Source organism: Strix aluco, chromosome 10 (assembly GCF_031877795.1).
Source record: "Strix aluco isolate bStrAlu1 chromosome 10, bStrAlu1.hap1, whole genome shotgun sequence".
In the NCBI taxonomy this organism is placed as follows: domain Eukaryota; kingdom Metazoa; phylum Chordata; class Aves; order Strigiformes; family Strigidae; genus Strix; species Strix aluco.
Window position 1 is genome coordinate 14,959,076 of NC_133940.1, and position 14,019 is coordinate 14,973,094.

Sequence of the window (14,019 nt, forward strand, 5' to 3'; positions counted from 1 at the left end):
ACATACCTGGGACAGGAGCCCAGATCTTCAAATGTTTTAATTTTAATCCCCCCTCCCCCTATTTTTGGATATCTTCTTGACAAATCACTTTAACAGTTTTATTTACAGTAATAAAAATAAATTACTCTTACAGATGAATGTATAATATTATACACAATAGAGATACAGTGCAATAACAGCATTGATTTGTTTCACTCATTCATAAAGTGCATTGAAGGGGCTTGATTTAACCATAATAGAATGATAACTGTACATTTTTCTTTGAGATCAACTTTCCCGGTTGAGTTAAAAGGCTAATGAAAACACTTACATCAAAATAAGTTGCTGTTTTAATTGCTGTGAAATGGCCTTGTTTCTGGGAAGCAGATAGGACTGGAGGCAGGATTGGGAACGGGGACAATTGACTCCCACTCTGTCTGACTGTGCAGCCAAAGGCCACTCCAATAGACACTGCCCGAAGCCTGGCCAGGCTCATCTCAGTTTCAGAACCTCAGGAGGGCAACTGCAGGGTCACACTGGTGACTGCAGAGCAGGATCTGGGCCTGGGCCACTCCAGTCTGGCTGAGTATCTTGCTGAGCTTTACCACCAGAAACTCATCACTCCCTCCAAGCTAGAGGATTTGCTCTCTAGGGAGGATGCTGTTTATCCTGCCTGGGTCCCAGTTCTGACCTACTCACAAGGGACATCAGAAACATGCCCAGTCCTTGTCACTCTCTACATGGTGTAGAGGAAAGGCAAGGCAGAGCTGAGAGGCCAGGCTGCAGCAGGCTTGAGAGGACACCTGCTTTGCCAGCAGTGCCCAGCCTTACCTCTCATCCTTAGCCAGATACTGCCCAGTTGGAAAGGAACTTTTCCTGGGGCAAGCCAAATGTTTTCCGACTCCCAGGTTCTGCAAAAAGGTCGTAAACCTGTGCTTGTGATTTCAGTGTCTATTGATACAATGTGCCATCAGACATCCAGCCTCCTGCCCACTGCAGGGTGCTCAAATTGTGAAGGAATAACCTTGGTTTAGACACAATTACACTTGACATCAAGCAGAATTTATGAAGGCATCTATTACCCTTGGAGTTGGAGATGATTTATTCACATCCCTCAAAATCAGAGACAAAAGAGCTTTGGACCACCCCTTTTGATTTGGGTCTTCTCTACTGAAAATCCATTTTATCTCTGTAATGCTCTGTATTGCAGAGTTTTCCAACAGGAATGGGAAAGCTCCATTCCCGGGGTTGCAGGGACAGCGGGAAGAGCCTCTCTCGGGGGATTTTGCAGCAGGCAACTGCATTGTTAACAGAAAAGGTACAAATGGTACAAGTGAGGCCGTCAGCTGATTGGCAGCATGACCGCCCCACAGAGAGAAAAGATTGTGCGTGAATGAAAGGAGTTACAAGGAAATACCATGTGCATTGAACAATTATTCCTGACAATTAAAAGTGAACTGTTAACTAATTGTTAACAATTAAATGAGTTGTTGATGCTGGTCAGTACACATCAGTACAAGCGATTACCAAGATCAATGGCTTTTTAAAGACCTCCCCACCCCAGATTTGATGCTTTTACAAGAAGGAAGTACTTCATCACCTACTGAGAACAGTAATGGTTTCTTGGGGTTTTATTCAAAGTTCAATTAAAACTCTTTGTTTGAGATTAACAAATTGTGGCTGCCACATCACGACTGAGATCCTTGAGACACTTACTGCTGGTTACTGATGAAGTTAGCTAAAAATAGATGTTTTCACTGCTCAAAGTCCCAAACTGAACAAAATGGAAAGGAAGCAAAGCTAAGCAGCTTTGTTGGTAGAGTCTATACATTTTATTAGCTTTTTTTTTTTTATTTTATTTTCTCAGTTGAAACATGCTGGGACAGGGATGAGGGCTTGTTGTAAATGCATAAGCTCACACCCACCCCTAGCACATCTCCGTGAAACTAAGAGTGTTGGTGCAGCTGTGGTTACGTCCCATCCAGTGGTGTCCCTGGCCTCTTCACAGTATATTCGAGGAATGTTTTCTCTTTCTCCTCCTTGCCCTTTCCTCATCCCCTTGACTAAAACAGCCGACCACCAACACAGAAATCATTTCATACCTATAGTCTGCTTGCCACCAGCTCATGGTAGAAAAACCAAAGGCAAGCAGAAACCTGTAAATAAATCAACCAAATAAGCAGCAGATTCATTTCCCTGGCTACGCTGATCTCTGCCATAGGCTTGGGGCTGGTTAGATACCTCATGTAATTGCTTAGGACTAATTTTCTGCTTGTTTCTGCTGCTGTAGATCTAGACCAGCTCCTGTAGGCTCCAGAAGTGACATGAGTGTAAGCAGGGACAGGGTCTGGCCCTTCATCTTTTACCAAAAGCTATTTGCAAAGCTCAGTTTTTTAAGGTACAATGGAAAGATCTAGGCCATTCACCAGGGTGAGGACATGGAGATCTTCACAACTAAATGCCGACCAGCCCTCTCTAAGCAGGTCCAGTTTCCAGCTGGAGTTGCCACAGAGGTTCTGTGGAAATCAAAGGACACCTGCAAATTTCCACCAGCTAAAGACACCTTGTGCTTTGCAAAACTACCACTGTCCCTGTGTATCTCATCTGAAAAGCACAAGAATTAAATCAATGGCTTTTATAGACCTCGACTTTTCTAATGACTTGTGACATAGGAATCCCAGCTGGAAGAGGCTTACCAATACATTCAGTACTGGAAAAAGGAGAACAATAGGCCGTACTCTGGTTGCTCTGTGTCCTTCTCATGATGCTCAGGAGCAAGACAGGGGCTGCTGGACTCTTTTCACCATGTTTGCAGATGCTTTGGAGCCCTTTCTGTTTTCCAGTGCTCCTCTTATAGTTGGTGCCTCATCCACATGTGACACCATGACATTCATGGGAGCTGCTCCTTGTTTGTGGCAACACAAGCTCATCCAAAATCAGGCCCTGTATTCTGTACTAACCATGTCCCAAAGCCATCACCAAAGGACACCAGAGCATTCCCACCCAGCATTACTAACTTGATAAGTATTTAAGGTTTTAAGGTAGTTCTCCTGATGTCTGACATAAGGAGGCTCTGACATTCAACATCCTCACTGATGTCCAACATTGTCACTCAAGACTTTTGCCAGTAAAAGATTTTCTTTAGGAAAAGCAAAAGTGCGGTAAAAGGGCCAGATTTCCACAAATCAATGCATGGCAGGTGAACTCATACTTGTTTACCTTCTTTCTCACTTCTTGTTTTCCCCTCTTTCCACTGATAAAAAAGGAGAGGAAAAAATAGCAAAGGAAAAAATAATCTAGAAAGTGCGTATTTCTTTTTTTTTTAGTGGAAAGACCACAAAAATGCTGATTAATCAAAATGTTTTTTAGAACAGATTTCTTAAGACTTTTCCCGAAGCCTATCAAGTGTTTTTAACAACTTCCATGTGCGCCTTTAACAGTTTCCAAGAGAGAGATCCTAGATCATCACTTGAAAAAAAATTGGATCGGCATTTTATACTAAATCTGAGCATGCAATATACTCGCACCAAATCTTGATACTGACTGTGAGTTGGATTAGTGCAGCAGAATAAAAGCATCCTTAGTGCAAGTACCAGAATTTAGGAAGCAGAGTTTGCCTTTGACAAAGTTGCTGCGAATGTGTTTGGGTGAGTACCAAGCATTCAGTGAGGACCTCGCCACCTCCTCTCTAACTTAGCTGTCTGGTAGAGACTGTGTCCTTGACTTTAGTTCCTTACATCTGAAATCTTTCTCCTACTGCTGTGAAGGGCCACAGGGGAAAATTATTTTCCACTGACCCTTGTATGCCTTTGTCAAAGTTTATCAATGGAACTCTCCAACTGAGACAAGTTTCAAGTATACAATTAAATTCTAAAAATAACATTATTAAAATAAAAATCTTCAGCAATAGGTAATTGACTGGAAAGCCAAGAAAATGCAACCTTTTTCTTGTCAAGGTTTCTCTAAGGCTGATTAGTTAATACTACATTTAATTTAAAGATACAAAATGACCTGCCCAGAGAAACAAATACTTTCTTCTAGATGGAGTTGTATAAAAACATTTCAAAACGTTCACAATGTTTCGAAAATGGTTTAAACTAACTCTGTCTTGAGTTTTCACACAGAGGAACTGCAGGGACCTGGCTGCACTTACAGAAGCCAGAAGAAATAAGATGAGCAGAGAAAAGTGTTTCTATATATATTTTTTACTCTTTCTTATATGTATATTTACTTTTACACATATGCTGATTCAACATTGTGCCTACTGCCCATTGCCCAAGGTATTCAAAAGAGAAAGGAAAAAAAGAAAAAGAGAGACTGGCCACCTTTCAAAGGTAGACAATAAGTCCAAGCCCCAGGCACACTTTGGAGATTCATAGCTTTCTCATGTGCACTTAGCTCTCAGGAGTAAGAAATTAATTGCACAGATCCAGAGAGAAAATACAGTTGTGTCTGGATCCAGCCATAAAGTGGCTTCATACCCACTGTAGCCTCACAAGACAAGAAGGTTTCTGTCTTCCACGAGACTACGGTGTACACATGCTGTGGTTTGGTGGCGGCGGTGTTGTTGGATTGTGTTGACAGGAACTCTGTTTTGCCTATGGTGCAGCAGAACCTAGCTCCTGCTTTCAAGGGGATAATTTAAGATGCTGAAGATCCCAGCAACGTTCTCTAAAGGAGAGCAACGTCTTTGGGACACCAGGCTCAGCTGGTGGGGGGCCTCCTGCTGCAACCACTGAGCTGTTCCTGTGCCAGGCCCCAGAGCAGCATCCACCACCTCTGCCCGAGCCAGCCTAGGTGTTTCACCCCAAGCCCTGCCATCTCTCTGAAGGTTGCTTTGTTTCTTGCTTGCTTTTTAAGTGAATGCACTATTCCACTTCTCAGCCAAAAGAAAGCACAAGATAAAGGACACTTCGTCATGGTCTCACTAACACCACAAAGCACATGATATGGAGAGGAATGTGAGGGTACCATAGCTTCCCTAATGAAGCAAGTTAAACTGGTAACATCCGGAATAACACGCGTCATTACAGAGGCTTCCCTCTAGGGGACCCCGCAAGCCCGGACCCGTCTTTGGATGAAAATCCCACCCCGTGGGATGGGATGGTCTCAAACCATCGGTGGGGAAGTGAGTGCGGCCGGGGCAGCGCATCACCCCACGGCCCCAAACCGGGCAGGAGAGACCTTCCTTGGTCCCCCCAGAGCCTCAGGGTGCGGGGTGCCCCGGCTGCCCTTGCCACCTCCGTGAGCCCCCACCCTGCCCTCGGTCACCTTTTTTTTGGGGGGGGTGGGGGGGGGGTGTGAATGGACGCCCCGGATACCCCCATCCCTGCGGCAGCCCAAAACAACGGCCATACCCTAAAGTGCCTTTCGCCCCGCGGGGTCTCAAAGTGCTTCGCAAACGACATAGAAACAGAGAGGCATCGTGTGTCCCCCCCGCAAGGTCCCCTCCACCCCAGCCACCCCCCCGGCTCCCCGCGCGCCTCCGGGCCCCCCGCCGAGCCGGAGCTGTCCGCCCCCGCGGTGCTGAACGCCGCCCCCCCACACCACCCCCCTCCCGATTATTGCATAGCATTGCAAGACCTGATTTTAGGGGGATGGGCGCCCCGCACAACAACCCCACGAGTGGGGACCAGCCCCATCGTGGGGGGACCCGACACCCAGCACCCCCCCCGCTCCTGCGGCCTTCCCGGCGGCTGCCACTCGTGGGACATGCCCCCGGGGGGGTGGAAGCCACCCGGCCAGGGCCGGCAAGCCCGCTGCTCCCCCGGCTCCTTACCCCGAGAGGAGACAAACGCCATCGTACGGAGATCCTTTTTTTTTTTTTTTTCTCTTTCCTTTTTTTTTTTTTTTTTGGTGTTTTGTGTTTTTAAATAAAAAATAAAATGTGTAAGAAAATAACATTTCTAAAGGAAACCATTATCATTCTACTCTCTCTCTTTCTTTCCCCCTTCTTTTTCCCTTTTCCTTTTTTCTCTTTTTGGCCATCTTTTCATGGAACGAGATGTGCTGGCCGGGGGGGTTCCTCCCGGTAGGAAACAATAACGACAGAGGGGAAAAGGAGGAGGAGGAGGAGAGCAAGGGAGCGCGTCTCGCTCCGTGCTCAGTCCTCACACATCGCTGGATGTCCTTGGTCTGGAGGAGAATGTGGAAGGGATGCACCCGCAGCAGGCCAGCCAGAGCGACTTTTGGATGTCGGGGTTTCTGAAGGCGTAAATGATGGGGTTGATGAGGGAGTTGCAGGTGGCGGGCAGCGCCAGGGAGTAGGTGTAGACCACGGGGTAGCTGGAATCGGCCACCAGGGAGTAGATGGCGAAGGGGATCCAGCACAGGGCGAAGGTGCCGAGGATGAGCGAGAGGGTGGAGAGCCCTTTGCGGGTGGAGGTGGCCTGCGCCGTGGCGATGAACTGGTGCTGCACGGCGATCTGCTGAGCGTGCCGGAAGGCGATCTTGCAGATCTGCAGGTAGAGCTGCATCATGAGGGCGAAGAGGAGGAGGAAGGTGACGGCCAGCACCGCCGCGTTGTCCTTGGTGACGGGCCGCAGGATGCTGCAGGCGCTCTGGTCCCGCAGGCAGTTCCAGCCCAGGAGGGGCAGGAGCCCCACGCCCAGGCACAGTAGCCACATCAGCAGCACCATGGCGCAGGTGAAGCCCAGCGTGCGCTCGCTGTGGTAGGTGAGCGCGTTGTACAGCGACAGGTAGCGGTCCACGGTGATGGCCAGCAGGCTGCAAACGGAGGCGGAGAATGCGGCCAGCAGCAGCCCCGCCGCCCCCAGCTCCGCCGCCTCGCTGGGCGGCCGCAGCAGGTACCGCACGGCGAAGTTGGCCACCAGCCCCAGCCCCGCCAGCAGGTCGGCCAGGGCCAGGCTGCCGATCAGCAGGAACATGGGCGCCCGCAGACTCGGCGTGTAGAAGAGCACGGCCAGCACCAGCGCGTTTTCCCCCGCCACCGCCGTCCCCGTGGCGCACAGCGCGATGTCCCAGGGGCTCACGGCCCCCCCGGGCCCGTCCCCGGCCCCGCCGCCGCCGCCCGGCGCCGCCGTCCCCGGCCCGCCCGCCGCCGACGGCCAGGCGCTGGGCTCCGAGCCGTTGCCGAGCCCCGGGAGCCGCTGCTGCTGCGGCTGCGGCTGCCACGGCTCCCCCATGGCGGCGGGGCCGTGCAGCATCGCTGGGGAGAGAGGGAGAGGGATGCGGTGAGGGGCGCCGGCGGCCGGCACGGGCAGCGGGCTGCGGGGAGAGGCGCCGAGCCCCGCACCGACCCCCGGGACACCCCGCGCCGAGCTCTGGGACACCCCGCGCCGAGCCCCGCACCGGGCCGCCCCCGCCCGCAGCAGCGCGCATCCCCGTCCGCCTCCCCCCAGCCCGACTGCAGCTTCCCCGGGAGGTAACTCCCACCCCCCCACCCCCCGGCCCCACACGCACCCCTCGCCCGGGGGAAGCCTGCCCGCTAGCTCCTGCTCCTCCCGGCGGGCTGAGGCCGAGCACAACTCAGCGCCCCGCTGCTGGCAGCAGCCTCCATGCGCTCTGCCCCGCGCCCGGCCCGGCCCCGCGCAGGATCCGCAGGGGCTGCGCACCCCGCCGCCGGGGAAAGCACGGTGCGGCTGCCCCGTTCCTCCTCCCTTCCCCGCGGCACGGCTACCTTTTGCCGCCTATTTATAGCGCAAAGGCCCTCCCCCCCCCCCCCCGCCCCGCAGCCCTTTCTTTTTTGCGTGAGGTGAGTAAAAATAAATACTATTAATAGGCCAGCCCTCGCATGGATGCGGAGCCGCTGATAAAAGGAGAAGGCAGCGACAAGGGACAGCCTGCGTTAACTTTCTCCTTTCTCTCCCCTTCCCCTCCTTTGGAAAAGACTGGTGCAAGACGCTGCCAGCCGGCTGCAAACAACTGCAAGATCCTGCCCTGCTCGGCGTGGTCCCCCTTGCAGAGTAAATCTCCCCCCCGGGGCTGGGCAGCAGAGGTGTGAAGGTCGGGGGGGGCTCTGCCCACAGCGCGCTACCTGCCCCCGCCGCCGGCATCCCCGCTTTCCGCATGCAGCCCAGCCAGCAGGCAGCCGTGACCGCCGAAGGTTGTTGTTTTACCTGGCTTTAATGCTCGAAGATCAGCTTGCTTCCCCCCGTTTTTATTTTTTTCCTTCCCAGTCCTACCAGTTCTTGGTGTTAAGCCTCATTCCTCGGTGAGCATTGCTAATAACGCTGGCAGATAGCTGGCATCGACTTGCACTTAATATTCCTGCCCCATTGGATCTGCTGATAAATCTCAACTCTGACGTCAAAGTCTTCACTTATATTCATGATCCAAGTCTGTGAATCAGAGCCGCTGTGATCAGAATAACAACAAGGCTGGCTCCCTGCTCCACATCCATATCCACACCCGCAGGCACGAGGGGGTGCGCGCACCCGCACGCACCCATGCACGCACCCATGCACGCACCCGCCCCGCTGCTCATTCATGAGCTCTCCCGCCACCCCGATGCACCTCCCCAAGGTCAGGGCCCTCTGCACCTGCGTTTTGCGGATGCAGTTTGGGTGCCAGCCAGGCCCTGGTGGCTCGCGAAGGCGGCCGGGCAAGGTTTATTTTTACTGCTTGTGCCCAGGGATGCGAGGATCTGAAGCGGGGGGGTGATCCGGCATGGCGTGGCTCCGCTGCCCCACTCTTCAAGGGCAATGCCCAGGGACAGCGGTGCCGCTCCCCCTGTACCCCCAGGAGCCAGCAGTCAGGGGTGATCAGCGAGCCCTGAGCAACCAGGCTGGGGCAGATGCACCGCCCCCCGGGGGAGACATCACACCCCAGAGCCTTCGCCCCGCCCGGGCTTCCCTCCAGCCAGCGTAAAAGCTGGGATGAGGAGGATCAACCCCTGGGAGCTTCACATGGGCTGCCCAGCCTGGCACCCACCCTCCTGCGCAGGGGGACCTGCCCGAGGAAGGTGGGTGCAGGGATTTGTCCCTCTCCCTGCACCAGACCACCCACCCACCCACTCCCAAGGCTTCCTTCCCGACTCTTTGGGAAAGGATCAGCATGGTAAGGAACAAATCCTGAAGACACGATTATTTTTCCGGCCACAAATGGCTCCGTGATTCAGCTCAGGAGCAGGATCTTCAAAGCAGGGATGCTCTGCTCCTGGTTCCGCAATATTTCAGCTACACCTTCCCCCCCCTTTCCTACTGGTTTCATAACACTCCAGCTTTACTCTTTCATCCCCCTCTCTCTTCCAGGCTGTAGTTATGCAGTGCAGCTTGATGCCGGGAAGGATTTCCAGCTCCTGGTGTACAAAGATATTTAGGTGAATATTGGTGATTTTGGCTGAACCCAATCACCCCAGTTAGGAGCATCTGGGTTCTTAATCAGGATGAGCCCCATCCCAGGGGACTTGAATCGTCATCTACCTGGGGCTACCGGCCGCGTGACTGAGCGCCGTTGTGTGCCGAGTGACATGAGCAGCATGAAAAGGGGCGGAGGAAATCTGAGCGAAGAGCTGAATGAATTCACTCCCGCTCCCAGTAATTATGCACCGCCTGGGAAAGGGGAGGCGGGTGAGGAGCTTTGATTGACTCCCATCGGCAGCTGCCTCTGCCAGGAGGTGGGTGCAGAAGAGGGGCTGGATCGAGCTGTTGCAGCAGAGGGAATGTGATGGCTGTGCGAGGTGCTCTGCAGAGACACGGCCCACCCAGGGCCCCCAGGCTGAGATGAGTGCGGGCGGCCTCAGCCCAGCCAGGCTGATGGGTTCATGAGCAGCTGCAGGTCTGAGCAGGAACAGCCCTGCTGTTCCCACTGGATCTGCTGGGGGCTGCCAAATCCCCTGCCTGGCTGAGGGGAGGCTGCTGTAGCTCCAAGCTCCCAGGTCCAGCCAACAGCAAGGCTGAGCAGGGATGGGCACATGCAGACATGCTGTGCATCCCTCCAGTGAGTGCCCTCAGACACCCAGTTGTCCCAGTCTGGCCGCTAGATCCTCTCATCTGTAGCTGCCTCTTGCCCAGATGCACACACCCCAATGGGTCTCAGCTGTCCCCAAAACCCCGTGGTCTTGATGGCAGCTGGCTTGGACCTCCTGCTCCCTCCAGCGTCCAATGCCTCCTGAAGTCTCACTCCCTGAGACCCTCTCAAAACACTTGGGTCTCTTGGTTGACCCCCAGAGCCCATGGTGGCCCTGGTAGTGCCAAACCATGCTGCTGCCTCCCTTCCCCACCTTCTGTTCCTCCCCGCAACATCTACCACAAGTTTGGCACGATCCTAGGATGCTTTTCCCACGTCCCTCAGTGAGTACCAGACCCCGCAGGTATTATCCCCCTCCACTCAAGAAGTGCCCCCTTTCCATGTACTCATCACAATGGGTTTCTTGCCCAGCAATCGGAGCTGCTTACCCTCCTGCAACAGCCCAGGGAGGAGAGGCTCCACATCTCCGATGAGATTTTGGGGGGTTTCACCCCCTGGCTATGCCCCCCCATGTGCAAGGGGGTGGTGCTGGGCTGGCGGCACACTGGGAAGCACTGGCAGAAACCTGAAGCTTTTCCTCCTTCTCTCCCCCTGTGCCGCAGCCAGGTCTCTGCCCGGATGCTGCAGACAGCCGAACCTCGGCAGGTGCGATGCTGCTGCTGCCCCATGGCGCAAAGCAACCTGCTCCTGGGCATCGCATGGGGGCTGGCCGGTGGAATCTGTGTCCCCAGGGAGGGTCTCTCCTCTGGATGGCAAAACAGACTGAAAGAGATCTCAGGGTTGTGCCAACACGCCCCCAGACTCCTCTGCCTTTGGTCCCATACTGAGGAGGACATAAACCATCCGGTGTGCCAGCCACACAGCTGTGTGCCTGATTATTTCCCTATTAGCTGGGAGTCATTATAGGATGCCCCTAGACCCTCCCAATGGTGCTGGTGCCTGCGCTGGGTGCAGAGCAGCAGCGGACGGGCTGCCAGGATTTGACAGCTGCACAGGAGCTGGCATGTCTGTCTGTCTGTCTGTCTGTCTGTCTGAAAGGGAAAATTGTCTGTGTTGGGGCCACTGGGGCACCCCAGCAGTGTCGTAGTTTCCTTAAGGCATTGGTGACAAAAATTACACTATATCTGGCCATTTTTAAACCAAGGCATGCCACCTCCAGAGCTGTCCTGAATGTAAGTGGCGTTGCATCTGTGCGCATGTACCACTGTGCGTTGTATTTGTAGTATTTGAGCATCTGCCTTTTATAGTTGTGTATGATGTTCTGAGCTACCTGGGTATCTGCAAGAACATTTTGACAATATATTAAGTATGCCTCATCTATATTCAAATTACAGAGTTAATAGTAAGGAGCAAAAATCAGAGCTAATCAAGGACACCAGCAAAAGCCTGATGCTTTAATTACACAGAGAGGCCACCAGCCTCACCTGGGAATGCTGTTCAGCAAGGAGAAGGTTTTTCCTCGTCATTTCCCATCTTCATTTCCCATCTTCCTCCTTGGCTTTTGGCCCTTGGGAGGAAGCTCAGTGCTAAACACCACACACAGTCCTCCCCTGGCACTGCCCCGCAGGGATGTGGGGTGCTGCCAATGCACAGCAGGGCTTGACCTGGGTCCCATCCTGCCTTAGAAACTGTGCTTTTTTTGGTTAAAAAACAAGTGGCTGGCAATGTGTCTGCCTGACAGGCGGGAGATGAACTTGGGAGCCACTGAATCTCTATCCCCATTTCTGACTTGCTTCTCTGCAGCTATTTCTATAGCCAGGTCTTTGTGGTGATTAGGTGGGAGCTAAGGAACACCGGGGTGGGTTATGGGGTGGCAATCACTAATGTCCTGGCTGTCCAAGGCAGAGCCCACCGATAACAAAAGTCTGCACAAGGACTGATGCTTAACAGACATAACGGGTAGTACAGAGCTCTCCAAGAGGAATAACTACAGTGCCAATAATCTGCAAAAGCAGATGGAGTGGCAGCATTTTCGCCACTGTGTGTTGGTTTTACAAACAGTGACTGAAATGCCCTGAAAATCACAGGCAACTGAGCCAGTGGGCAACAGGGTTTAGTTCCCCTGGGCTGTGTGGTGAGCCCTGCACCATCGCCAATGGCTAGTAATGCCATGGGGCTTCGCAGGCACTGCCCTGGCTCCGCACACATGCAGGAAGCCTGTCTGGGCATCTCCACTCTCCGTCATGGACTGTAATAAAACCACACCCAGGACACATTTGATAAAATACATAGGATGCAATCTTCCATCATTTTTTTCTCTAAAAGCATTAGAATCGGCTTTATTTCTTTTCCTGGGGAAACATCATTACCTCCCTGCATCACACAAACTTTTCCCACCCTAGCTCCCATTCCCACCAGAGCATCCCACAGCTGATCCAGCAAACCCACAAGTGCATTGCCTTGAAACCCCCCACGAAGACTGTGCAAAGCTGCACCGCTAGAAATTCACCCCCATCTTTATACCAGCATCTTTTCCACAGTGAGAGGACAAACTTATTTCAGTGTCTCTGTTGTTCCCTATTACTCCAGTGGTGCTTGAAGAGCTATAAGAAGGAAAAGCGTGGCTATAATTAGCAGTGCTGACTAATCAGGGTGGCAAACAAGCACGCTGCGCCCGCCAGCCTCCCTGAAACAGGGCTGTCAGGGGCTGTGCGCTGCTGGAGAGTGCGTGAAGTCCTACATTCAAAGGCTTTGCATAATCTTTGCAGCTACAGGGTGGAAATTAGGCCATTTTCTTGCCACTGTTGTTGGAGAGTGGGGACTTCTCCCGGCGCTGCACCGGTCTCCCAGCTGGGCAGGAGGAAGCATCAGGACTCAGTGATGGGTTTGGGTGGTTGAGGTGCCAGTGTTAAACCCAGGCAGCAGAGGAGATGGAGGCAGGCAGGCAGGAGTCTGGCTTATAAAATCATCCATCTCTGTTGAAAAACAGTTGATTTGGCTGAAAAAATCCCCCTCACAGGTATCTGGAATGGGCCTGTTCAAGTGCCCAGCTTGCAGAAGTGACCTCTGCCATCCTGCCTGCAGCAGCACCATTGTAATCCTACTTTTACCTCTTGCAGAGCTATGGATGGATGGTTGGCTTTGGCAGCACTGGGGAACACAGGTCCCAGCCTGCCCCGCTCTGCAGAGAAGTGCGAGACCTTCCCACACCAAAATGAAATATCTCAGGGTTGTCCAGTGTGGGGACACTGTGTCTACTGCACTGTTGCAATTACACATCCAGCTGCTGTGAACGCTCTCCCATTTAGCAGCAGCCTTGGAGGGTTGCGGGCACCAAGGGGACACAGGATGGTTCACAGCAGAGATGCTGAGTGCACTGCACCCCAGCTCACACAAAAGCTCAGCATTGACAGGTTTGGCCCAGGGGGCTGTAGGGGTTCCCATCGCTGGGACCGGGCTCAGCCACGCTCTGGCCACAGGTTTGGGCTCCCAGGACCACCCCTGCTCAAGGACAGCCTGTATCCCTACATCCCACTGGCACCTGCATGGGGACAGGACCCTGTTGCCATGTGCACAGGGACAGGATCCCACTGGTGCATGCACGGGGACAGGAGCAAATGGCACGTGCAGCGGGACAGGACCCCCAGGGTGGGTGAGTGGCAGCAGTGCCAACCTGTGCCAGGAGGGAAGGAGCAGCCCTGCATGATTTGAAGGCTCGCTCTGACTTCTCCCAGTTCTCACCACTCAGGTCAAACCAGGGGGAGGATTTTTCCTCTTACTTCAGTGGTATCATTCACACCCAAATGATTTTGCTCCAAGTCCTTCAGCTCCACCACTCGCCTGAGCCAGAGGAACACGTTTTGAAGCACCTTTGCTGGCACACACCGCATTGCCATATGTCAGCTCAGCTCTGGCAAGCAGGGCTTCTGAGGCAAGGTGTTTTTTCTGAAATAAGGGCTTTTGCACTGTGTTTTCCTCCTTCTCCCAGGCTGTATTTGGTGCTCTGGCTGGCTACTTCATCAGGAGTGACTGTGTTTCCCCTACACTGCCATTCATCAAGCCATAGTGAACGCTGTGAGTGTGCAAGGATGAGAGGCAAAATAATAGGGCAGATGATTGTGATAACTAATAATTAACTATAAACTAATTTACCTGACATGGCACAGAGGT

At 53.1% G+C, this 14,019-nt stretch overlaps 1 protein-coding gene across 1 annotated transcript; it reads right to left on the reverse strand.

Moving 5' to 3' along the window:
• Positions 1–5,394: 5,394 nt before the first annotated feature.
• On the reverse strand, positions 5,395–8,196 carry LOC141927734 (G-protein coupled receptor 12-like). The gene is made up of 2 exons (XM_074834985.1): positions 8,058–8,196; positions 5,395–7,147 (listed from the first exon to the last, which is right to left on the reverse strand). Exon 2 carries the CDS (start codon positions 7,143–7,145, stop codon positions 6,090–6,092), a length of 1,056 nt encoding a protein of 351 aa, XP_074691086.1. The 5' UTR covers positions 7,146–7,147; positions 8,058–8,196; the 3' UTR covers positions 5,395–6,089.
• Positions 8,197–14,019: the final 5,823 nt, after the last annotated feature.